Genomic DNA, 27,710 nt, shown 5'->3' with positions numbered 1-27,710 from the left:
CTTCAAAACTGACCAACAAACATATCCAACTGAAACACAACTATGAATCTTAGGTATTATTTTTGATAAACATCTGTCTTTTGAAAAAACAAATATCAGTAGTCATATCAAAAGGTTTCAAAAATTATGGAAATTGAGAAGGATTAGAGATTATTTCCCCAGTAAATCATTTCGTCTCTCGGTGCAATCAATGATTCTATGCCAATTAGACTACTGCAATGCAGTTTATGTGGGGTGCAAAGAAAACAAAATCAAATCATTGTAGACCATTCAAAACAGCAGCGAGATTGATATTAAAAAAATCAAAATATGAAAGAATAACCCCATTGCTTGTACTATTACATTGGCTCCTAATTAAAGCCAGATTATTTTTTTAAAACTAGCACGCTTATGTTTAAAATATTCAGGCATGACTCCTGAATACATGTTAGACTTGATAGAGTTATCAAGAAGAAATACAAGCCCAGAAACCAGAGGATATTTATTACTACATTTACCCAACTGTAAAAACATAATTTACAAATCTATCTACAATGTTGGATTCAACTACTTGGGCTCTAAACGGTGGAACTCAATTCCCAAGAACATAAGAAGGATAAATTACCTTCAATTCAGAAAAGACTTAAAAACCTACTTATTCAAGAAATTGTATGGTTAAATGTGTTCATAACTGATGTTTTCCATACCATTCAACTCACCTGTAATTTTTCCTAACTGTTATATGTAAGCCACATCGAACCAAAACTATGTTTTTGGATAATTGTGGGTTATAAGTACGAACAAGTAAATAAATAATTAAATAAATACATTCTTCAACTTCACAGAATCAACAGTTTAATTCAGCAAAAATAGTTTATTAGAATATAAAAACACATTCTGGCTGATATTCAGCATGAGTTAACCTACTGCTGATCAGTTAACTCACATCTCGGTGGATAACCCGTCATTTTCAGTACCAGTTATCACTGCTGAAAATGCCCGGTTAGCACTGAAAATAAAGCCTGCGATGGGGATGTTCCAGGGGCATGACCAGTTTCCAATATTTGGAACTTAACCGGCTAGGTTTAGCAGCCAAATAATGCTTCATAAAAAGCAGGCCTACCTTTGCCCGCTATGCCATGGCTGGTTAATTCTGAATATCGACAACCGATCGTGTGCTAGCCAACATTGAAAAACACAGATATTCAATGCCAGTCATTGGAAATGGCCTGACATTGAACATCCGGGTTGAACGCTGGCATCAGGCAAAGCACTACCAGCCGCTAGCTGAATATCTGGCGGATTAGGAATAGAATACATCCTTTTCCATGCTCTTATTTAGCAGTGCTTCTACTGCATTGGACTGGCCAACTCTGAAAGGCAAATATATGAATGCACAAGAGTATTGCCTTGATAGAGCAAGTGCTCCATGCTGAAAGGCTAATGAGTTTGAATATGACGGCATTAGAAAATGTGCCATTCCTGAAACTATGGCCCACTGCACATGTTCAGTCGTAGTACTTCACTTTCCCCTACATAGCGTTTTCATACATGTCTAGAAGTGACCAATAAGTTTGTAGATCTTTTCATTTATCTTACTCTTATGTTTAAAAATAATTACTAATTTAAACTTCAGACCTAAAATCCAGTATCCAGAGCAACCTTGACTCTACATTGTGGTGTAAATGAGAAATACATTGTGAAGTGAGTGAGGCAGTACAAGGGAATAGCATGTGAATATTCAAAAACATATTTCCAAAAACAGAAAGGGAAGGTATGACCTAACATACCCTCTCCTTCCCTAAAATATATTCCTCTTCCCTATCCCGTTCTCATATAATATTTCTTCCCCTTTCCCCTGAACTACTGTCATTCATGTGTGATATTTCTTCAGATTTCCTGCCATCACAGCATATTTGAAGGAGCCTGAGTATTAATATTTTATTCATAAATGAATCCTGGCCTCCTGCTCACTGGCTGGCGGGTGGTGGCTCAGAATGATGGATCACCAAAGCCAACTTGCTGTTGCATATTGTGAATTTCCTGCAGTAAGACTTCATTCTGGAGATTTAACTTTATGGGGAAAAAAAAGAGACAAAGATCAGTCCTAGACATATCACTAATTAGGAAACTTTCCTAATAGAAACAAGTGGTACACAGTAGATCAGAATAGACTTCTTAGTTCAGTGAAACTGTACCATATGAATTAGATTTGCCAATCCCAATGAACAAGAATATACTGCAGAAAGCTGCTGACCCTATTCTACTCATTAAGACTTTATTGCAATAAACTGTGATTGTAAGGAAGAAATATAACAGTCTGTCCCATACCCCATGTATCAAACAAGGCTATGCAGTTCAGCACAACTATACTATACAGAGAAGACTAATCAATACCATTTACTGAGACTACATTGCAGAAAGTTCTGCTGCATGTCCTAGTCAGTGAGACTGTATCAAAGACTGGCAATTTTAGTTATTTGTCATTCCCAGGCACTAGTAGTGCCACCTACTCCTAACCCTACCTCAAGAAAAGTCAGGCATATATCCAGTGGCATAGCTACGTGGGGCCATGGGGACCTGGGCCCCTGTAGATTTGGCCCTGGATCCCCCTGCCGATGACCCTCTCAACCCCCCTCCCGCCACCAACCCGCCATTGCCATCGCCTACCTTTGCTGGCGGGGGACCCCAACCCCCGCCAGCCGAGGTCCTTTTCTTCTGGCGCAAGGCTTCGTTCTGTTTCTGTGAGTCTGACATCCTGCATGTACAACGTCAGTCTCACAGAAACAGAACGAAGCCTTGCAGATCAGCCAGCAACTGCTGGCTGATCTGCATGGCTTTGTTCTGCTTCTGTGAGTCTGATGTCCTGCACGTACAACGTCAGAAACAGAATGAAGTCTTGCGCCGGAAGAAGAGGACCTCGGCTAGCAGGGGTTGGGGTCCCCCGCCAGCAAAGGTAGGCAACGGCGGGAGGGGGGGGTCGAGAGGGTCATCAGCGGGAGGGGTCAAAGTTGTTGTTGGTGGTGGCGGGGGTTGGCAATGGTGGGGGGGGGGTTGGCGGTGCCGGAGGGGGGCTAAAATGTGCCCTCTCACCTCAGGCTCTGGACCCTCCTCCCGCCGAAGTCTGGCTACGCCCCTGCATATATCTGCAGTTGGCTCTTGTACCTCATCCTCCACCATATAATGAAAGCCGCAGAAGTGGCAGGTAGGCTGATACTGCCAAGAATCTCCCTAGCTCCAGGCAGTTTACTGGAGCTTCTTTCAATGGGATACATAATCATACTATATAATAGAATAAGTGATGGGATGCTATAGTCCAGATCCACCATAACTTTCTGCAATTATTGAAACATTGCTGCCCTCTAGAAGTTTGCCACTGTATATGCATGCCTCTGTCAGACTACTGTAGGACCCCGTGGGGCTCATTTTCGAAAGAGAAAAACGTCTAAAAAGTGGCATAAAGCAGCATCTGGCCATTTTTCTCACCAAAACGTCCAAATCTGTATTTTTTCGAAACCCATTTTGTAGATGTTTATCTTTGCTGTTCGTCTGCAAAATGCATCCAAATCTCAAGGGGTAGAATTTTGGCGGTCCTAAGACGTGGACATTTTTCAGCCATAATGGAACAAAACAAAAACATCTAGGACTTAAACTAAGACATTTTGGTCTAGACCTGTTTTAATAATGACTAAGCCACAAAAAAGTGCCCCAAATGACCAAATGATCACTGGAGGAATAAAGGAATGATCTCCCTTTACTCCCCCAATGGTCACTGACACCCTCCAACCCTCCAGAGATGTGAAAGAAACAGTACATACCAGCCTCTATGACAGCCTCAGATGTTATGGCCAGTCCTATTACAGCAGCAAGCAGGTACCTGGATTCGCCTAGTGGTCAGTGCAGTGTACTGTGGAGAAGTGAGCCCAGGTCCAGAATCCACTCTAACTGTTACATTTCTGGTAAAATGTGTCAGGCCCCCAGAACCCACCAAAAAGGTGACACATGCAGACATAAGGTCTATTGTAGTGGTGTATAGTTGGGCACAATAAGTTTTGGTGGGTTTTGGAGGGCTCACCATATAATCTAAGGGGGTAAGGGTAAGATGTGTACCTAGGACCTTTTATGTGAAGTCCACAGTAGTGCCCCCTAGGTTGCTGGGATGTCTGTGTGGCCAGACTACTAAGAATGCTGGCTCCTCCTACATCCCAATGGCTTGATTTTGTGGGTTTTTCATTTGGACATTTTTTTTATTTTTGAAAATGCACCAAAAAGATAAACTCACAGAGCAAAAAAAACGTCTAGCAAATAACCATTAAAAAAATATATAGTTATTATTATTTTTATTATTTATTGCATTTGTATCCCACATTTTCCCACCTATTTGCAGGCTCAATGTGGCTTACAGAGTTTTGTTATGGCATTGTCATTCCAGGACATCAGATACAATTAGCAATGTACAGAGATTAAGTATGGGAAGAAAAAAAGGAAAGTGTTAGGCGGGTAAGTATAGAAGGTGGACTTTCATAACTGGGTGGGTTGGCGAGGTAGTTTAGTAAGGCTATGGGTTCTCTTTGTAGGCCTTGTTGAAGAGATATGTCTTCAGAGATTTGCGAAAGTTATTTCGTCAATAGTTTTCAGGGCTGTAGGTAGTGCATTCCACAGCTGCGTGCTCATGTAAGAGAAGGTAGTAGCATGCATCAGTTTGTATTTTTGCTGTTTCGAAAATGAGCCCCACAGGCTCCAACAACATTCTGACAAAGGCATGCATTTATAGCAGCAAATTTCTAGAGGGCAGCAATGTTCCAATAATTGCAGAAAGTTATGGTGGATCTGGACCATAGCAACTCATCACCTATTCTATTAGATAGTATGATTATGGGTAATCTGGGTGGGCCATATGGTCCTTATGTGCCATCATGTTTCTATGTTTTATGCAAATATTTGTATTGCATATACAAATACAAACACAACGGCAAGAACATGAACAGCTGGCAAAGAACAGTTACCCCCTCAACCCCTCCCCTCCCCATGTACATTATCAGAAATACTCAAAATCAACAGGGTACCTCCCAGGTAAGTTAGGAGATTCACCAATGGAGGAGGGCCTGGACTCTTATAACCCCCCCCCCCCCCACCCCCTTCCGGATGAAACCAGTATTCAAGCTAAGCAAAGGAACAATACCTACTCCCCCCTCAAACAACCCCAACCCACCCAACCAAAATAGCAAGAGCAGATGTATGAAAACCAATGCAATGGTGTGGTGTCACTGTTATAAGTTTAGCTCACTGAGCACTAGGCTACAAGCTACGTGCTCTATGAGGCAGAGATTGTATATATATATACCCCATATCGCTCAAATAATTTTACATTTATAGGTGCAACAGGCATTCCGTGTTTCTATCACCAGAAGTTTATGAAGCATGTTCCTCCAATGCCAGAATGATGGTGGGTGATCCAAAACCCAGTGCTGCAACAAGCATTTTTCCTAAGTATACAGGCTTTATGAAACAACATAGTGTGAGAGTGATCCATTGTGTGCCACCTTCCCAAACAGAATGGCCAATGGTGAAAGGATGGCCAACAGTAAAAGGCCAAGGGCCTTCCCTCATAAAGATTCCAAAAAACATATGAACCTTGCCCAAAAGGTCTGAACCAGGAGACAAAGCCAAAAAGCATGAGAAAGAGTCGCATCTGGTCCTCCACATTTAGCAAAATGAGGTGCTGTCACACAGCCCAAGTAAAGGGCTTGTTTCGGAGAAAAAAAACCTCCCGCACAGTGGTGTACTGACGGTGGGGGTGGTCTGCCCCAGGTGCACGCTGCAGGGGAGTGCAGGGAACAGCCACGTGGCTATCGGCTCCGCCGGTTCCCTGCTCCCTCTGATGTTACTTCCTGTTCCGGGGGCAGGGAACCAGCAGAGCCGACAGCCACTTGGCTGCTCCCAGCACCCTCAGGAGGTAAGAGCAATGCATCTGGAGGGGGGTGGGGGGTGGTTGAAGGTGATGCACCGGGAGGGAGGTGATGCACTGGGGAGGGTGTGCAGCAGCGATCCGCCCTAGGTGGCAGCCGACCAAGGAACACCACTGCTCCCACGAGCATCCGAAACTGACATTCTCTGTGAATAGCACTGTGTACCTGCCGGGGAATTAAATAAAGAGCAGCAAATAAGTCCGCCTGTTGCAGATGGATTTGAAGCTCTTCATTCCATCTCTGAACAATAACCTCATAGTTTTTTGGAGGGAAAATTGTAGCAAATCAATTTATAGAGACTGGATACAAATGATTGAGGTTGACCCAAAAGGGCAAAAAAAAAAAATCATCCAACATGCCAGCCAGGCCCATGTTAACTGTCCACATAATAATTGTGCAAAATAATGGGAAGTCTGCAGTACAAAAAAAGGTCCGAAGCAGGAAGGTCATAAGTGTGTTGATGGTTTCAAAAGACCGCATCCCACCCTCCCTCCTGGGGAGAAATCTACATTCCCTATGATAGGAAGCATGTCAGAGGAAGTAGAAGATTGTTGCAGTAAGATTAAAAGGGTATGCCACAGAAGGAAAAATTCTAGACTTGGTCCTTAGTAGAGCGCATGATCTGGTGAGGGACGTTATGGTACTGGGGCTGCTTGATAACAGTGATCATAATATGATCAGTTTTGACATCAACCTTGAAGTAACTATACACAGGAAGTCAAATACGTTAGCATTCAACTTTAAAAAAGGAGACTATGATAAAATGAGAAGAACGGTTAAAAAAAACTTAGGGGGGCAACTGAGAGGGTGAAAACTGTACAACAGGCATGGATGCTGTTCAAAAATACCATCCTAGAGGCCCAGGCCAAACATATTCCGCGAATTAGAAAAGAAAGACGGAAGTCCAAAAGACAGCCAGCATGGTTGAAAAGTGAGGTGAAGGAAGCTATTAGGGCTAAAAAAAAAACGCCTTCAGAAAATGGAACTGTCTGAAAATAACAAGCAGCATAAGGAGTGTCAAAGCAAATGCAAGGTTGGGCTGCTGGATGACAGAGGGGTAAAAGGGGCGATCAAGGAAGATAAAGAAGTAGTAGAGAGATTGAATGAATTCTTTGCTTCGGTCTTCACCGAGGAAGATTTGGGTGGGATACTGGTGTCGGAAATGGTATTTCAAGCGGACAAGTCGGAGAAACTTACTGACTTCATGGTAAACCTGGAGGACGTAATGGGGCAGTTCAGCAAACTGAAGAGTAGCAAATCTCCTGGACCGGATGGTATTCATCCTAGAGTACTGATAGAACTGAAAAATGATCTTGCGGAGCTACTGTTAGTGATAAGCAATTTATCCTTAAAATCGAGCGTGGTACCGGAAGATTTTAGGGTGGCCAATGTAATGCCGATTTTTTAAAAAGGTTCCAGGGGAGATCCGGGAAATTATAGACCGGTGAGTCTGACGTCGGTGCCGGGGAAAATGGTAGAGGCTATTATCAAAAACAAAATTACAGAGCACATCCAAGGACATGGATTACTGAGACCAAGTCAGCACGTGACTGACCAATTTACTTCAATTCTTTGAAGGATTAAACAAACATGTGGACAAAGGGGAGCCGGTTGATATCGTGTATCTGGATTTTCAAAAGGCGTTTGACAAGGTACCTCATGAAAGGCTACAGAGGAAATTGGAGGGTCATGGGATAGGAGGAAATGTCCTATTGTGGATTAAAAACTGGTTGAAGGATAGGAAACAGAGAGTGGGGTTAAATGGGCAATATTCACAATGGAGAAGGGTAGTTAGTGGGGTTCCTCAGGGGTCTGTGCTAGGACCGCTGCTTTTTAATATATTTATAAATGATTTAGAGATGGGAGTAACTAGCGAGGTAATTAAATTTGCTGATGACACAAAGTTATTCAAAGTCGTTAACTCGCGACTGGATTGTGAAAAATTACAGAAGGATCTTACGAGACTGGGCAGCTAAATGGCAGATGACGTTTAATGTGAGCAAGTGCAAGGTGATGCGTGTGGGAAAAAAGAACCCGAATTATAGCTACTTCATGCAAGGTTCCACGTTAAGAGTTACGGACCAAGAAAGGGATCTGGTTGTCTTTGTCGATAATACACTGAAACCTTCTGCTCAGTGTGCTGCTGCAGCTAGGAAAGTGAATAGAATTGTCACGTTTTCAAAGCTGGAACTAGGTTTGTGAGCCCTTGGGCCACTGCCGAGGAGCGGCAGTGGCAGGCAAAACCACCCCACACCAGAGACTAGGCAGAACAGGACTGGAACCCCGGATTGGAGTTGCAGCAGAGGTAAACAGGCAGGAATAAGCAGAGCAGGCACACTTAAACTTCACCTGCACTTGGCCGCTTTTCACCAGGAGTTGAGCCCCTGGCTGCAGGTGGCTGGCAGGACTTACTGGGCAAGGCAGGACTGGATACCCACTAGGCTGAACCAGGACTGAGGGTCAGAGGGGAAAGGAACATACAGGGACAGCAGGGCAAAGAAGGGAAAGCTAAAGGGCAGGACTGAAAGCTGCAAGCAGCCACTAAAACAGGGAACAAAACACTGATAAGACACAGAACTGAAAGCTGCAGCGCAGCCACAAAGACACAAACAGACAAAGACTAAACACAAAACTATAACCCAGAAACAGGACTAGCAAACAAACAACAACCTAATCTAACTACCCACTGACTAACTAAAACAGACAAGAAGCAAGGCAAGGAACTAGACTGAGCAGAAGTGCAAACTGCACTCCAACAAACCTCAGGGCCTTAGACGATGCAAAGGCAAAGGCAGAGAATTTCCAACTGACTAACAAGTCCAGCAGCAGCTGCGGCTCACTGCAGCAATCACCAGGCAACTACGGATGCTGTGTAGGTTCAATCCAAGCAAGCAATTCTGGCAGCCCGGAAGATATGGACCGGACTGGGTTGAAATCTGGAACTGGTGACAATAACCAGACAGTCCATTGCAGCCACCAGGTGGCGAGAGGGCGAGCACGAAACATGGGCACAACCGTGACAAGAATGTTGGGTATTATTAGGAAAGGTATGGAAAACAGGTGTGAGGATGTTATAATGCTGTTGTATCGCTCCATGGTGCGACTGCACCTTGAGTATTGTGTTCAATTCTGGTCGCCACATCGCAAGAAAGATATAGTAGAATTGGAAAAGGTGCAGCTAAGGGTGACTAAAATGATAGCGGGGATGGGACGACTTCCCTATGAAGAAAGACTAAGGAGGCTAGGGCTTTTCAGCTTGGAGCAGAGACGGCTGAGGGGAGACATGATAGAGGTATGTAAAATAATGAGTGGAATAGAACAGGTGGATGTGAAGCATCTGTTCACGCTTTCCAAAAATACTAGGACTAGGGGGCATGTGATGAAACTACAGTGTAGTAAATTTAAAACAAAATCGGAGGAAATATTTCTTCACCCAATGCATAATTAAACTCTGGAATTCGTTGCCGGAGAACGTGAAGGCGGTTAGCTTAGCAGAGTTTAAAAAGGGGTTAGACGGTTTCCTAAAGAACAAGTCCATAAACCACTACTAAATGGACTTGGGAAAAAGCTACAATTCCAGGAATAACTTGTACTGAATGTTTGTACATTTGGGAAGCTCGCCAGGTGCCCTTGGCCTGGATTGGCTGCTGTCGTGGACAGGATGCTGGGCTCGATGGACCCTTGGTCTTTTCCCAGTGTGGCATTACTTATGTACTTATCCCGCATAGGCGTAAGCAAGGAATGCATTTGAAACTGCACTGGCAAAAGAGATTGGGGGGGGGGGGTATGGAGAAGCGAATATAGATAAGGCAGAAAGAGCTCTTTTTCAATGGCTATGACGTAGACTATCTGAACCCCGCACCCAATCTTGAAGGTGAAGTAGAAGACAGGCCTGATTGTATCTCCGAACATCAAGAATCCACAGTCCCCCACTTGCCCAGTTACCTACCACAAGGTCCACTTTTAGCTTAGATTTCCTACCCGTCCAGCAAACTTTTGCCACAATCCTATGCAAAGTCCGAAGATCCAAGTTCTTCACTTTAGGGGGAAGATGTAGAAGGACATAGAGGCACTTTGGAAAAACTATCATGTGGAAAAAATTTATACGGCCATGTAGTGATACGGGCAAGTTAGACCGGATGGACAGTTGTTGTGTAGTTCAATTCAATTCTTGTATACTGCTAATATCCCCTTTCCGGGGTTCAGTGTGGTTTACATTCTAGGTGAGACAAAAGCAGATAGTGCTAGTGTGAAGTATTAGAAACATTAGAGACCATTGGTGTAATGCATGAGACTAAAAACATTAACAGGAAAGGATAATGGAGGATACTAGGAAGCAGAAGTCATGATGGATTATTATAAAGCAGTCTTTGGGAACAGAAAGGTTTTTAACCTCTTCCTGAAGCTGAGGTAGCTGTTTTCTGTTCTGATAGGAATAGGTAGAGAGTTCCATATTTTGACTCTAAGTACAGGGAATAGACAGCTGAAAATCTTCTGATTTCAAATTGTCTTTTGAAATGGTGATGCTAGCATTAGTTGTTGTTTCAGTCTGTTAGAATGGACCAGATATAGAAAAGTGGTCTTAGTCAACAGTTCAGAGGTGAAGCCCTGTAATTTTTGAAAAACTAAAGAAGCCGCTTTGAACCTGAGTCCTTCTGCTATGGGAAGCCAGTGCAGTTTGTTTAGATGAGTTGAAACATTAGAATATCTATTCAATCTGTATATTAGTCTTGTTGCCGTATTCTATATGATTTGCATTTTTTTCTGATATTGACACTTAATACCAACAGATAGAACATTACAGTAATCCAAATGAGGTAGGACTAACATTTGGTCTAGTAGTGCAAAGGCTTTTTGGTCGAAAAATGGTCTGACTAGACTTAGCTGTCTCATTTTGAATAGTGTTTTCTTCCATAGCTGATTAATATGGGAAGAGAAGGTGAGTGAAGAATCAAGCAAGACCCCTAATACTCTGGTTTCAGATTCAACTGTAAAAGCTTTGACCACTGGACAAAGATATAGATGATGGGACATCAACGCCCTGATTTCGGAACTACAGGACCTTGGTTTTCTGCATTCAGTTTATTGGTCAGGGCCCAGGTGCTAACAGTAGTCATACCATTCGCTACAGACTGCGTTGGATCTTTGTTTGATGCTGTTAACTGGTTAGAGAAGCAGGATGTCATCTGCATACGATAATAATAGTTAAGTCCCAGGTGTATTAAGGGAAGGAATGACATAAAGAGGTTGAACAGGATCAGTGAGAGGGGAGACCAGTAGCTGGAAAGTTGGTTGTTTTGTTTGACAGAATAACTTCAATTTGAAAGGAATTCACTTTTGAATGCCAACCTCTAAATATTCTACAGGTGAACGGGTACCTGCTACGCTGCTTCATTTAAGATATAATACCAACTCCAAACTTTATCTGGATACAAGGTGTGCCAACAGGATTACCACAGGAATTAATGTGGCATAGCCAAATGAAACAGGCCCATGCCAAGTTTGGTTCAGCATTATAGAGCATATATCATTAATAATATTACAGCTATTAACTAGGCAGTAACCTCTGAAATATAGCAGTGTCAGGCAGTGGCGTTCCTAGACTCGATGACATCCGGGGCGGATTGCCGCTGCACCCCCCCCGGGTGCAGCGTGCCTCCCCCCTGGTGAAATGACACCCCCCCCCCCCGGATGCACGCCGCTGGGGGGGGGGGGTGCCGTGGCACACGCCTATGGGCTCCGAGTTCGCTACGCTAACTTCGCTGGTTTGCTGCAGCTCCCTCTGCCCCGGAACAGGAAGTAACCTGCTCTGGGGCAGAGGGAGGGAGCTGCAGCGAACCAGCGAAGTTAGCGTAGCGAACTCGGAGCCCACAGGCACGTGCCGCGGCACCCCCCAGCGGCGTGCAACCGGGGCAGACTGCCCCCACCACCCCCCCTTGGTACGCCACTGGTGTCAGGCCAGCATCAGCCTTCCTTTTGGCATGGATTTCTCTATACACTGGTCTCAATTATGACATCTTTAGCTTGGCATCTAGTCTCATATGGGCACAACCTACTTCAAGCAGTATTTAAAGGAGAATCAGAGAGGATAGCATCAAGGATTGTAAGTGCATCACCTGCTTTCATCAGTCCAGAAAGCAAAATAGAGAACAAGACAGCAGATAAATTCTTGCTACTGTACCATAGATGTCAATTAATTTCTAACTTTTCCTTTGGTGTTTATCCATATTTTCTTTAATTTTTTTCCATTGTGGATCAGATTCTGGTCTTCTTGCCAGTACCGCATAGCAAAACTAGACTACCTTGCCAATTTCCAGGGCCGCCGAGAGGTGGGGGGGGGGGGGGGGGGGGGGGGGGTAGGAAGATTCCCCGTGCCCGGCCTCCAAGGGGGCCCAATGCTGGGGGTCTGTCTCTCTCCTGCTCCTGTGTTCCAGCATACAGGAGCAGGAGAGTGACAGACCGAGGGAGGAGCAGACACAGGAAGGTAAGGGGGCGGGGGGCAGCGGCTCCCCGAGTGGGGGGGGGGGGGGGGGGGGGGGGTGGCGGCTACGGCAGCCCTGTCCTGGTCCCAACTCTGTCTCTTGGCGGCCCTGCCAATTTCAAGTGTAATTTCTAACATTTGTGAGGTAATCAATAGAAATATTTCTATTGATTACCTTTAAAAGTGGACTAACACAACTACCACGCCTCTCTACTTAACATTTGTGACAATGCAGATACTACCAATTACCCTGAAAGAATGTATCAGCTATTATAGATACTAATTAACTGTACCTGATAGAAATTACCAACCTTTGTTAAGTACTTGTATGACTGTTCTGCTTCCAGCTGCCTCCCAGTCTGAAAATAACAGAAGCAGCCAATGACAACCATCAGACAATCATTGTTAATTAAAGATAATCTTTCCTGGTGTGAGAAAGACAAGGTTACAATATGAACAGCAGCCACCATATGCTCTGACATTCTTAGCATGCATCTTGCACAGGCAGTCAGAGCAGAGATTAGTCTGCTGACTGTGGGGATTATGGTTTTTGTTCTTTGATTAAGCAAGAAAACCTTGGCCGCTACCATTTCTATCTTTGCCCAGTGAACTGAAAAGACTGGGCAGGAGACTTTGGCATGTTGATGATGAGCCCCAAAGTTTAAAGAAGGTGGAAGGTCGACAGGAAAGAATTGTCCATTACCTGTTGTATCCAAGTAAGCAAAACCAAACAGCCCTCTTTGGCAAAAGTGGGCTGTCACAGGTTCTGTGGATTTGGGGAAGCCTTGAGGAACTTCTGAGAGAACAAAAGGGAGCATCTGGTATGGACATACTTTCTGAGAAACTGAAAATGCAAAATTTTCTGTGTTTGGGGTAAATGGATATAGCAGTGTAAGAATCTTTCAAATCAGGAATGCTAACCTATGGTTCCTCTGCAGGAAGTGCAAAATAGTGCCCAGCAAATTCATCTTTTGTTTCATGACAAATTTGTTGAGCTCTTGTAGATCCAGAATTACACAAAGGGCTCCAGATTTTTTGGGAATGAAGAAATGTTGCAGCAGAACCCACAAGTGGTTTCCCTTCACAGCAACATTGACAAATGGGTTTGTTTTATACATACTATTTGTAAAATATTGCATGGTCTTACACCCCTCTACATGTTGCCTTTTATCAGTCTTCCAATGTGCTGAAATGCTTGTTCTCTTCAAAACAGTTTTTACATCATTGTCTTAATGTGAAAAATGTTAGAGTATTCAGGCACTGGTTGCCCTCTCTATTTTATCGAGTCTCATTTATTTGGAATTATCTGCCTATTCTCATTAGGATGAGAAAGGATTATAGGCAATTTAGTAAAGGTTTGAAGACATCTTTTTAGGAAGTTTCTCTTGAGAGTAATTCAAACTGTGGAACTGCACCTGTAATTCTTAGTTACAATTTTCTATTCTGCTCCATACTACTACTCATTTCTATAGTGCTGCTAGTTATAAGCAGTGCTGTACACGTTATATGAAGTGCTGTACAATCTAAGTTTTTGTACCTGGGGGCAATGTAGGGTTAAATGATTTGCACAAGGTGCTGCAGTGGGAAGGGAAAGAGGATGGTACTTGATATACTGCCTTTCTGTGGTTACAATCAAAACAGTTTACATGTTATATTCAGGTACTTATTTTGTGCCTGGGGCAATGGAGGGTTAAGTGACTTGCCCAGAGTCACAAGGAGCTGCAGTGGGAATTGAACCCAGTTCACCAGGATCAAAGTCCACTGCACTAACCACTAGGCTACTCCTCCACTCAAATGTATGATTTTACTACTTATTTCTAAAGTGCTACTAGATGTATGCAATGCCGTACACATTATATGGAGGTACTCTCTCTGTTCCTAGTGGGCTCACAATCTAAGTTTTTGTACCTGGCGCAATGGAGGGTTAAGTAACTTGCCCAAGATCTCAAGGAGCTGCAGTGGGAATCAAACCCTGGTTGCCAGGGCCAAAAAGCCTGCTGCACTAACCATTACGCTACTCTCCACTCTACAGAAGAACATTCATAACAGATAAAATGACCAAACATAAAAACAATACACTATACAATTCTAATTTCTTTTAATGTTATGTGCAGTGAACTTTACAGGGTATCTGTGGAATACAAACACTTAATTTAATGTAATGTAACATACCATGACAGAAAAGAACCTTACTCCTAAGTCAGGGTATGTGGAGTATGATCTCAGTCTCTCAATTTACTGTTAATGGTCACCAGAGACTTATTTTGGAGTTCGTAAGATGTAACATAATAGGCAAACTATCCAGGTGTGCTTAGAAATTCTTTCTAATCCAGCCTGTTGCAACTAAAACAATTGGAAATATTTCTGTATCTTTCTGTCACATTTTTTTGGTCTCAGACTGCATTTCTTGGTACTGGAGGATCTTCTCTCTCTCCACGTGATTCACAGAATAATCTTTTAAAGCAGTGCTGCTTCACAAGGGCAATGTGCATCCATCAATTCCTGTGAGTCACTCTGTGCAACTCAAAGATTACCAGAAAGTGAAGACAATGTTGCAAAAGGTTAAGTATGATGAATACAAGTGGGATATTTGTGGAGATTTCAAAATGTTAGGATTTCTATTGGGGTTGTTTCCTTTGTCTCTAGGAAAAAAGACACATTGCTCAGCACTTCAAAAGGCCAGACTGGCCACAGAAAGACAAACTACAGCCTGGCCTAATGGTTAGTGCAGTGGGCTTTGATCCCAGCATCCTGGGTTCAATTCCCACTGCAGCTCCTTGTCCTCCAAGATTGTGAGCCCCCTAGGGACAGAAATAGTACCTGCTTATAATTGGATTGTAAGTCACATTAAACCTGAACTCTGTTTGGGATAATGCAGGATACAAATGTCATTATAAATAAATAAATGTCAAGTATGATTCTCTATGTTGGGGCTAATCAAGCAGTTTGTGTTGAATTCTAATGGCAAAACATTTCAGAAAATGTGTTCCCATGTTTTCTAAGTTGTCCAGTGCTAAAGTCTCTGAAGACATATTGTTGGTCCATAGGCCAAACAGTGATAGACATCACAAAAGTTGAAAGATAAGACTATTGTAGAAAGAAGAGCTTGGAATGCTTTCATAATTATTTCCTAGGAAATTACTAACTAAGCAGAAAAGCATAAGGATCTGGTTGAAGAACTGATCGAGAGCTACAGAGGTCTTGGATGTAGAAGAATGTCATTCAAGCTTTTCTATTTATACTTCCATTTGCATTTCTTTAGACCATACTTGGGTGTTGTTATGAAGAACATGGGGAGTGTTTCCACCAGGATACTGAAGCAATGGAAAAGAGATATCAGGGAAGATGGAACTAAGCAATGATGGGGGACTACATCTGGGGCTTGGTCAGAGACAATGGCTCTAGTCACAAGAGACAAAACTGTATCCAATACACATAGCATAGGTTGAGTGTGTTGGATACTGACATTTTTTAAAGTACATCAATGGACAATGTTTGATTTCTCATCATCCAAATCAAAAAGATGTGCTAAATTGAATTCAGTTTTTTATCATTTTAAGCTATATAGCTGTATGGTGTACCAAGGAACTATCAAATGCTTCTTTTCTTTTCTGAACATATTTCTTCTCTTGAACTGTTTTTTTTTTTCAAAGGGGACCAATTGCTCTACAAAAAAAGACTGAAGGGATAAGTTTGAGCTGCCACAGGGGAACATCTGTGCATGCTCAGAAAACCTCCTAGAAGTTTGAGCTTTGGAGAGCAGAGCCTGTTTGGAACTGTCTGATGACATCACCACTTATAAGGATGGAATAATCCTACTTGTTCAATGAGAAACCTAGATCTAGTGAATTGTACCACTGCCCATTTCCTGGAGTGTACTGGTACAGAAAATGTTAGGTGCAACCTCTGAACTGTACTTTAAAGTCCTATTTAGCCATAGCAAATCTACAGAATTCTAAGGTGTATGGAAGGGGGGGGGGGGGGGGAATCTGCCAGTCACAGAACCTTGGACTACCGTTTTCATGTGCAAATCATATGCACTGTAAAAAAAATGTAACAGATGTATCTAAAAATACATTAGGATTCTGTTGACGGTCTGTGAGGACTGGAACTCACCTTCAAGCAGACAAGAGCCAGGTATCCCCATACTTCTGCATTCTTGTTATTCAGGGTATTGGCCTCTGTAAGTGCATCTTCTGCCTCTGTCAACTCTTCTAGCTTCAAGAAAAAATGAAGAGCACTGAACTTTACTCCTGGGAGAATTCTGAGCAAAACGTTTGAAAATTCTAGGCACAATATTTTAAAATTCTGCACTTTTTATTTGTAATTTTCTTGTGCAGAATTCCTCCATTATAAGGCCTGGCTTTTCCCCCCAGGCAGGAAATACCACCCCCCATCACTACCAGCACAGCAGTTTCCTCTTCAGGTTCCACTTTCTTCATTTCTCTCTTAGCTTGTAGCCCTCTCCCTGTTATGTTTAGTCCTCAGTTTTCTCTATCCCTTTCTCCAGGGTATTCTCCTGTAGCAGAATACCTCCAATTTTTCTCCCTCTCCTCCACTCTCTTTTTTTTTTCACCTGATCTCTATCCTCTAGCAGCACTCTACCTTCTAGAGCTCTCTTCCCATCCCTTACCATTTACTGCCTTCCCTATGCTTTTCCCCTAACTCCCAGCAAGACCCCTGTTTTGTCTACCCCTAAGGTATCTTTCCCTTCTCCCAGGCAAACTCACACCATACTCTTCTCCCCTCTCAAGGTGCACACATCCACATCTACCTTTTTCTAGTACTCTACCCCATGATACACATATTATCCATTCTTCTCCAGCCCCCACAATACACACAATCCACCTTTCTCCAGCTCTACCACCACCCATAACACACATACACACACACCCATCCACTTTTCTTCAGACCCCTCCATGGCATAGACTACCCCATCTACCTTGCTGCAACCCTCCCCCTTCCCATGGTACACACCATTCTATCCATCTTGCTTGAGCCCAGCCCCCTCCCATGGTACACACTACTCTATCTTGCTTCAGCACCCCCCCCCCCCCCATGGTATATGCAATCCCATGCATCTTTCTTGCAGACCTCCACACCATTCCTATGGCACACACACACCTCATCCACCTTTTTGCAGCTCCCTCACACTCTATCCACCTTTTCCAGTGCCCCACACTCCATCCATCTTTTTTCCAGTCTGTGCAGTCTGTGGAGCTGGGGGATTCTGCGCGAATTCTGAATTGTGCAGTAGTGCAGAATTCTGTTGGGAGTAGCCCTTGCATCAATTGTCAGAGAACACTGTCTAGGGACAGGGAAGAACCTTCCATAGAAAGATCATTCATAAGCCTATAACCATTGCAGCCTCTGGCCATCCTACTCACTGGGTCCATTTATAGCAGCTCCTATAACTTTTGAAGTGGATCCCCCCCTCCACTCACCGTTTGAAGGCCTTTTCAATATTTTGCTTAGAGAACCTTAATTTGAACTTCTGCCACTAAATTCTCCATGGATTCCCTTAAGTAACTTGCTCTGTTTCCCTTGCCCTTCACTAGGGTATTCCTTGGATACCTGCCCCCTAGTACTTACTCTTTACCACGTTATTTTAATTACCACTCATCAAAATAAATATCAGACCCTGACTCTCTTACCCTGTAGCAAGCGATTCCTACGCCCAGCCAGGAAAGGCAGGATGGTGAGTTCTTACAAGCCCGCAGGTAAATGTACTTTGCCTTTTCATACTGCCAATCAAAAACAAACATCATTACAAAGTGTTCCATTTAGCTGAATCATTAAAATCCCACTCAGAATTCAGTTATCGCAACAAACTCCCTGGCCCTGTTGTGAAGTTACTGTAGTGTGAATGCAGCACAGTGAAATGTGATGGCTCTAAACAATGTCAAAAACCATCTTAACATTTTATAATGCCTAAAAGCTACGCCAATGAGCATTCTGGTAAAACAAAATATAACGTATTAAAGGGCTAAACAAATTTCAGATACCAGGTGGCCATTCATTTAGAACTTGTACCCTGATGACCTGGGAATTAGTTGGCAGCTCTGTCTCCATCAATTATTTTATAAAGCACTTGGTCCTGATTTTATGACTGGGCCTTGCTGATGATGGAGATTCAGTCTTGTCTTCGCTTCCTATTGCACCACTACTCTTCTGACAACATCAAGAACTACACAATCAGCCACCCCAGCTCAAAGCTACTGTACTTCACCCACTAAATCCATTATCCAAGTGATACCATAATCCACTGCATTTCACTCAAGTGATTTCACAGTTATATATATATATTGTGATGTCACCCCATTCAAGCTCCCTCCCCCTCAGATTGAGGCACTGTCTGCTACTTTGGCTGTTGGGGATCCCCAAGCCCCGCAAGCGGAAGCTCTCCTCCTTGTGAAGTCAGACAGTTGGTGGTACTTTTCCTGGGCTGCCACTGCACCCCTACCCCCCATGCTTGGCTTTGGTGAAATTGAGGATGCACGAAGGAGGCTGCCCCTTGCACACGCTCAGTTTTTGCACATGCTCGGGGGGGGGGGGGGGGGGGGAAGCGGGTATTCTACCGGTGTGGCAACAGTGGTCCAGAACTCTTTTCTCCTGCACCTCTCACAGTTCTCCATTTTCTGCACCAGCTCAGGTATGTGGGTAAGAGTGAAGCAAAATTTTATTTATTTATTTTTATTTCCAGCACTTGGTATACCACAAAATAGGGCCAATACTGGCAGTTAAGCAGTTTACAACCAATTAAAAAAAAATAAAAACAAGCAGATGGTAGAAGGGGTCTGAAAAACACTTGGACAAGAGACACAAGGGATGAAGTAATGTTGCTGCAGGGGAAAAGGAAGAGGATTCAACAAGAAAGAAAAAGGGGAGGGGATAGGAGCCTTAGGCAGGGTGGGTATTGAACCCTTCCCTCACTTTGGGTTCAGACCCCCCCCCCCCAAATCTGATGTCTAGCTATGCACCTGATGTCACCTGTGAATCACAGTATGTTTGTTTCCTGAGTTCCAAGGGAATTGCAAAATCTCTGAATATTAATACAAAGAACAATGGGAAAGCAGAGGTAACATGCTTGAGGGTGAAGACCAGGAAACATTAAATCAAATGCAGTTTTAAAAAACTGCATGAGAAAAAATCAATAAAACCTCGGTCCTAAGTTATGGAACGACCTTCCCCTATATATTAGAAACCAGCCCTCTCTTCCCTGAAAACACATCTCTTTTCTATTGCCTTCCCTACTTCCTCTTAGCTCTTCCCCTCCTTTCTAACTTTGTTCCTTTTCTTCTCTTTGCAACAATGTTTTTACCACTGTATTTATTTTTGATTGTGAACCACTTTATGTCTATGTGCAGGCCTAGTGGTATATCAAATGTGCTGAAATAAATAAATAATATTAGCCTGAGACAGCTTGATCAGGTGGCTGGAGATACTCTTCAGCCTCATGTGTTCTCATTCTCTTGAGGTGAGTTGTAAAGAAAAGCAAAAGCATTCCCCTTTATTTATTTATTGAGATCTATTAACTGCTTTTGTGAAAAGATTCACCCAAGGCACTGTACAGCAAGTAGAGCTTAACATAAAACTTACAGTTTTATTAACAGCATAAACCTGGAGACAGGCAAATTGAATCCTAATAATGGGAACATGATACAGTGCCAGGTATAGCACACAGTGCTGCAGTAGAGTTCTCACCTCTCTATCCTGTAGGTACAGGGAGCCCAGGCGTAGGCAGACAGGATGCATCTCAGAAGCATCAGTTACAAAATTGACAGTGCGCTCATAGCATGCTTTTGCTTCTGTTTTGTTATCATTCAGGTAGTGCAGGTGCCCAGTCAGAGCCCAGGCATCAGGATTCTGCACAAAAGATCACTGGGTTAGTAACTGTGAACATGGTACTGAAGAGTGTGACGAGCAGGTGAGCTGAGGGGGCATCCAAGCCTGGATTTAAGCACAGGCAATGTAGGCAACTGCCTCTGGTGCCAAATTTGATAGGCAACGAAGCGTTGCTGCTATTGTCATACCTTGATCCTGTATTTTAAACTGTACTTCTTTATTTAAAAATTTCTACTCCGCCTAAAACTAAGCGGATTACATATAACACACACAATAAAATATAACAAATAGTAAATACAATGCTTCTTTGTTAAATAATTATTGAATGCAAGCAGGGGTGGCTCAAGACAATATGCTGCCTGAGGTGAGGGATGAGCTGGTGCCCCCCCCCCCCCCACCCCACCCACTAGCATGTAAAATATCGTTGGGACCAGGGCTGACCCCAACCATTTGGCAAGACAGGCCAGCTGCCTAGGGCAGCAGATTCTTAGAGGGTAGCAAGCTGCAGTCAAAGCAAAACAACAGATCCTGTCAGACAAACTCAAAGAACCATGTTTCTGTGTTTCTATCACCTATATACAAATCTCATTTGTTTCAAAAAATATCTAAGTTCATAAACCATCCACTTTACTACTTTTTATAAATGTGTTCATAGAATGTTTTTAAGGACTAACACAGACCAACATAGATCTTATTTTGTCCACAAAAAAAAAAATTATATATATATATATATACATACACGCAATGATTAATAGATTGTGGACAAAGTAAGACCTAAGTTGGTCTGTTATTACTTAAGAGTATTCTATGAGCACATATATAAAAATTCTTTATAAAAAGTAGTAAAGTGGATGGTTTATGAACATAGATATTTTTGAAACAAATGGGATTTGTATATAGGTGATGTTTCATTTTCCCATAATTTTAATTTTTTCCCATTATTCTATGCTTCTATCAGCACATACTTTAACCTGCTATTCTGCAAAAACACAGAAGAGATGCAAGATGCTCAAACAACAAGGAGCAAAAAGAAAATGTGAGGAAAGGAAAAGCTCAGTTTAACACACCATAATAAAATTAGTCATACTGGGGCTGATTTAATAAGTGGATAAGCACCGATGACAGGGATATTCAGAGGCACTAAGTGGATAGTGCCACTGAATATTTCCCCTGACCATCTTGGCACTATCCAGCTTTTCATCTCTTTCCCTCATCCTAGTACCCCACTCTCTCTTCCTCTCCTGTCCAATATCTCCCCCCCCTGACTCTCATTCTCTTAACCACCCCAGCTCCATTCCTATTATTCATCCCCTCTCCTTTTATGTCTTTCTCCCTTATTTAGGCTCACATTCCCAATTTTACCTCTCACCTATATTACCTTTTATCCCTCATACTCTTCATAGCCCTTTGTCTCTTTTTCCCTTTTCCCCAGCAGCTATTGTCCCTGCCTCTTCTCCTACACTTCCTTCTCTCCTTCCCCAGCATTCACACACTTATTTCCTTCTCCAATATTTAATTACCCTATTTTTCCTCCAGCTTATCCCCAGCATCCATCTCAGTATTCCTCTATTTTCACCTTCCCCTGCATATACCCATGTTTCTATCCCCTCCCCCCAATATCTGCAGGAGTAGGCAGGAACTCAAGAATTGGGCAAACAGGAATAGGCAGGATCACAGGAACCAGGCAAGCAGGAATAGGCAGAAACACTGGAACTGGACAAACAAGAATACCAAAGCAAGTCTCAAGCCAGGGTAAAGAGACCCATTGCAAAGGCACTGCAGGAACATCCTCAGCTCCCTTATAAGGGCCCCAGAAAGTGATATTATCTACAGGCGATGTGGAGAAAATCCACTGCAGGTCCCTTTAAATGCCTTCAGCATGCGTGCCGCGTACTTAATGAGGCTGTCAGCAACCTGTGTTTGCAGCACCTAGGAGGGAGTGGCCCACGTGGTCAATGGGGCATCCAGGAGCATGGGAAACAGGAGACTGTGGACAGGAAGCAGCCCTGGGGCCCGAGGCTTGTTAAAGAGCCAGACCCTGGTGTCCACCGACACCGGTGGGTAAGTCAGAACATGGAGCATGGCCAAGGCTGTGACAAACACCAATATATCTTGTACAAGTAAAACAGAACAAGTGGGAATGCTACGGATCTCAACACAACCAGATACTATATTTCAGTCACATGCAAAACACAAACTCTGTAAAAAAATACAGAACAAGGGATCACCAATTAAAAATGGAAATATGAAGACAAAAATTGAACTGCAAATCCCAAGAAGTCAAACTCGATATGTATTACAACACTGGAGCAATAAAGATATAAATCATTATATTTTGTACTGAATAAAATACAAAAACATCTGTGATGAACATTTCCCACAGCTAACATATTTCAATTAATAAATTCAAAATAAAACACTTTTTTCTGCCTTTCATGTTCCATTTTGTTGGTCCCAGTTTCTCTTGTCTGTTTTCCTATCTGTCATCTGTTTCCAGTGGCTGCTGTCCATTTTTAATTTCTCCTTTCTCCTCCTGTCTTGTTCCCTCAATACATCTGTCTCTGACATATTGATGTTTCCTTCCTTTGTTTTTTTTTTTTGTTTTCTGCCTCTGTTCACTCATATTTCAACCTACTCCTTTCTATTTTTCACCTATCAACTTTCCATCTCTTTCTCTCACCCCCTAGCTCTCACATTTCCCATTTCACCTCTTCCATAGCCTCTTATTCCCATTTATCTTTCACCTATTCCCCATTACCATATTTCTACCCTCTGTACTCACCCTCTGGGGAACGCGCTTGGTTGGATCGCAGAGGGAGGAGGAGCAATGACATCAGACGCCTTCCTTTAAATCCCACTGCTGCTCTGTACTCAGTACCTCAGTATTGGTTTTCAGAGGTCCTACTTCTGTGCTATTTGCATTGCTGTCTGCCTGATCTAATCTGACCTGACCCTCCCTGGATATCTACACTTCTCTTTGCTGCCTGACCTGACCCTGCCTGGATATCTACTCTTCTTCTGTCTGCTGCCTGACCTGACTCTGCGTGGACATTGATGCCTCTTCTGTCTGCTGCCTGACCTGACCCTGCCTGGATATCTACACTTCTCCTGTCTGCTGCCCGACCTGGATATCAACGCTTCTCCTGCTGGTGGCCTGACCTGATTCCTGCTGGTACTCTGACCCCCCCTTTGTATCTTAAGAACTGCTGGCCACCTGCACCCAGGTGCTCAACCCAATGGGAATGGCGGTTGGTTCAGGTGAAGAACCTAGCTTGTTGGCTCAACCACCCGTCGGGTGACCACTAAGGGCTCACTTTCACCATTCCAAGGCCTAGTCCTCAACTCTAAACATCTTAGTGAGAACAATCTATTCTAAACCTCCCAAGGCACTGGCTAAGTGCAGAGAAACTTGTCTGGACAGTGATGATAACTATGAGGATCCTTGTTAATTTACCTGTTGATTGTTCATAGAATTAAATCTTATTTTCTTATGAACTGTCTCCAATGGTTTGTTAATAATCTTTTCAGTTTCTTAACTCTGTGTCTGACTGAGAGTGATCTCAGCATGGGGGGTGGGGGGGTAAACGGCATGTTAAGAAATTTCTACGAACTGTGTGACCCCCTGGGTTTTGTGAGGGTTTCAAGTGTCCTTAGAAAATAGCAGAGCCAGATATTTGCCCAGATGCAAGCTTGAACCCATGTGGAAGGCTGCCAATGTAAGGTCACATACTTTGGCGCAGGTGGGGTCTGAGCAGCACTGAAAGAATATTTGGAGTAGCACTGAGGTATTATGTGATCCTTCCATTTGTCCCCATCCTCTGACCCCCATCTGTCTCTTCCTCCACCCCTTCACTCTGATCTCTGGTGCTTTTTCCCTCTTTCTTCCTCCAATCCAGATGGTAGGAGGAAAACAGCATTCTTCCTGGGTTTTCATCCATTGGCTACCCTCACTTTTGTTTTGATCATTCTTCTGTACCCCAAAGACTTTGTACCTTGATTGGCTGCCCTCTCTTGCCCTAGTTATAGCCCTCAGCAAAATGTACCATTGGAGTGAGCAGTAAAACAGACAGCTGCAAGCAAAGGCGCAGGACTTCTGCTCATGTTCCCAACTGACCTGAACATGTATACCCTGGAGGAAAGGAGAAACAGGGGTGATATGATACAGATGTTCAAATATTTGAAAGGTATTAATCCACAAATGAACCTTTTCCAGAGATGGGAAGGCGGTAGGACATGAAATGAGATTGAAGGGGGGGCAGACTCAAGAAAAATGTCAGGAAGTATTTTTTCGCAGAGAGAGTGGTGGATACTTGGAATGCCCTCCCGCAGGGAGGTGGTGGAGGTGAAAACGGTAACGGAATTCAAAAATGCGTGGGATAAGCATAAAGGAATCCTGTTCCGAAGGAATGGATCCTCAGAAGCTTCGCGGAGATTGGGTGGCAGAGCCGGTGGTGGGAGGCGGGGCTAGTGCTGAGCAGACTTCTACGGTCTGTGCCCTGAAAATGGCAGATGCAAATCAAGGTCAGGTATACACATATGAGTTTATCTTGTTGGGCAGACTGGATGGACCGTACAGGTCTTTCTCTGTCATCATCTACTATGTTACTATGTATATTGTTTGAAATAACACAATATAATTTTCTATTTTCGGTGTCCCACACTATGTGTCTTAGACTAAAGAATTCTAGACTATCATCCACTAGTTAGGAGCACCCTATACTATTAATTGGATTGTTCTTATTAATCATTTGGATTTCTGAACCACTTCTGAAACTAAGCCAAGTCTGGTCTGTAAGTGTTGGAGGAGGTCACTGAGCACATCCTCAGTGTCTCTCAAGGACCCAAATGTAGGACTGCACATTGACAAGGAAACAGAAGGAGAAAAAAAGAGAAAGAAAAGTACAAAGCATCTTGGGGCCATCTTCGAATCCTCCCTCTCCTTCTCTGCACATATTCAGCAGACTGCTAAAACCTGTCGTTCTTTCTCTATAATATCACCAAAATTCGCCCTTTCCTTTCTGAGCACACTACCAGAACCTTCATCCACACTCTTATCACCTCTCGCTTAGACTATTGCAACTTGCTTCTCACAGATCTCCCATTTAGCCATCTCTCTCCTCTTCAATCTGTTCAAAATTCTGCTGCATGACTAATATTCCGCCAATGTCGCTATGCTCATATTAGCCATCTCCTCAAGTCACTTCACTGGCTCCCTATCCGTTTCCGCATACAGTTCAAACTCCTCTTATTGACTTATAAGTGCATTCACTCTGCAGCTCCACAGTACCTCTCCACTCTCATCTCTCCCTACACTCCTCCCTGGGAACTCCGTTCACTGGGTAAATCTCTCTTATCTGCACCCTTCTCCTCCACCGCTAACTCAAGACTGTTCCTTTTATCTTGCTGCACCATATGCCTGGAATAGACTTCCTGAGCCAGTACGTCAAGCTCCATCTCTGGCCGTCTTCAAATCTAAGCTTAAAAGACAACCTTTTTGATGCTGCTTTTAACTCCTAACCCTTATTCACTTGTTCAGAACCCTTATTTTATCATCCTCACTTTAATATTCCCTTATCTCTTATTTGTCCTGTTTGTCTGTCCTAATTAGATTGTAAGCTCTGTCGAGCAGGGACTGTCTCTTCATGGTCAGGTGTACAGCGCTGTGTATGTCTAGTAGCGCTATAGAAATGATAAGTAGTAGTAGTAGTATCTCCAAAGACAATGTGAGAGGATATAGTGCCATATGGAGGGGCATATTCGAACGGTGCCGGCGAAATCAACGGCCGGCCACCTTCAAGGCCGGTGCCATAACCGGGCAGAGCCAAGCGTATTTTCAAAATACGCTTGGCGCTGGCCCAATCACTCGCCGGGTTTGGAACAGGATCGCCGGCGGATCGCCGGGTTTAGATGAGATGGCCGGTTCCGATTCTCAGCCATAATGGAAACCGGACCCGGCCATCTCAAACCCGGCAAAACGCAAGGCATTTGGCCATGGAAGGAGCCAGCATTTGTAGTGCACTGGCCCCCCTGACATGCCAGGACACCAACCGGGCACCCTAGGGGGCACTTAAAAAATCTTTAAAAAAAAAAAACAAAATTAGCTTGTGTGCTGAGCCCCCCAAATCTCCCCCAAAACCCATTGCCCACAAGTCTACACCATTACCATAGCCCTAAGAGGTGAAGGGGGGCACCTACATGTGGGTACAATGGGTTTTGGGGTTTTTTGGAGGGCTCAACATTAACCACCAGGTGGGGGGGGGGGGGGGATGGGCCTGGGTCCACCTGCCTGAAGTGCAGTGCACCCACTACAAACTGCTCCAGGGACCTGCATACTGCTTGTCAGGGAGCTGGGTATGACATTTGAGGCTGGCAAAAAATGTTTTTTTTTGTGTGGGAGGAGGTTGGTGACCACTGGGGGAGTAAGGGGAGGTGATCCCCGCTTCCCTCCGGTGGTCATCTGGTCAGTTGGGGCTCTTTTTTGGGACTTGGTCCTAAAAATACATGGACCAAGTCCGGCCAGCGAAATGTTGAGCCGGCCTTTTTTTTTCATAATAAGGTGAAGCCGACCATCTCGTAACCCCGCCCCGCCCCCTTCCCGCCTTTGCTACCCTACCAACACGCCCCCTTGAAGGTTGGCCGGCGCCACAACGATAAAGCAATTGGGGCCGGCCAAAATCGGCTTTTGATAATACCGATTTGGCCGGGATTGAGAGAACGCCGGCGATCTCCCAATTTGTGTTGGAAGATCGCCGGCGATCCCTTTCGAAAATAAGCCTTATGGTAACCTAATGAGAGAAGAGGTCTAGGGAGGTGCAAAAAACTTTATGATAGGTGACCCTCTAGGAGCTATCTTACTCCATACTGTAATGGTTTTGCTTCTCCATTTTCTGAGGTACAATACTTCAAGACAACAGCCTGATTACTGGACCATAACTCACTATGTTCTACCTGTGATATACAGTGATGAAAACATGGCAGTTACCTGGAAGTCGATCTGGATGGCCTCCAGTAGACTCTTTTCAGCTTCAGAGAACTCCTTCTTTAGCAGATGCATCTGCGCTGATACGATATGATAGTCACAGCTAAGACCTCCCTCAGGGGACACCAATTCATGTGCCAGCACCCGCTGCACAAGCTGATACAGAAAAAAAACCTCATAATTGAATGGAAAACTAGTCACATTTCTCCTTATATTTATGGCACAAACTTCAAAGCAGTATTCCATCAGAAAGACCAAGGCAGAAAAAGAAGTGAACAAGAATACAGGGTGGACATGGTCATGAAAAAAAGAGAAAAGGAAGACAGAAAAGGATACAGAACTCCTGTCTTCTGATTTTTGAGGTGGATACTGTCAAGACTGGACTACTGCATTGGGACAATGGGATATTTCCAGGTACGCCAACAATCTAGTCCAACCTGCCAGCTGTGGACTGCTG

General features: G+C 43.7%; 1 protein-coding gene across 1 annotated transcript in view; it reads right to left on the bottom strand.

Moving 5' to 3' along the window:
• Positions 1 to 864: 864 nt before the first annotated feature.
• Positions 865 to 27,710, bottom strand: part of CFAP70 (cilia and flagella associated protein 70) — a 178,555-nt gene continuing 151,709 nt past the window's right edge. Inside the window, 6 exon segments of the mRNA XM_030213232.1 lie at positions 865 to 2,052; positions 12,741 to 12,788; positions 16,546 to 16,647; positions 18,084 to 18,173; positions 20,134 to 20,295; positions 27,257 to 27,409. Coding sequence (XP_030069092.1) covers positions 1,972 to 2,052; positions 12,741 to 12,788; positions 16,546 to 16,647; positions 18,084 to 18,173; positions 20,134 to 20,295; positions 27,257 to 27,409 — 636 coding nt within the window. The 3' untranslated portion in view covers positions 865 to 1,971.

Source organism: Microcaecilia unicolor, chromosome 8, assembly GCF_901765095.1.
Source record: "Microcaecilia unicolor chromosome 8, aMicUni1.1, whole genome shotgun sequence".
NCBI classification, from domain to species: domain Eukaryota; kingdom Metazoa; phylum Chordata; class Amphibia; order Gymnophiona; family Siphonopidae; genus Microcaecilia; species Microcaecilia unicolor.
The sequence above is the reverse complement of the archived record's forward strand: the minus strand, read 5'-3'. Positions and strand labels throughout refer to the sequence as shown.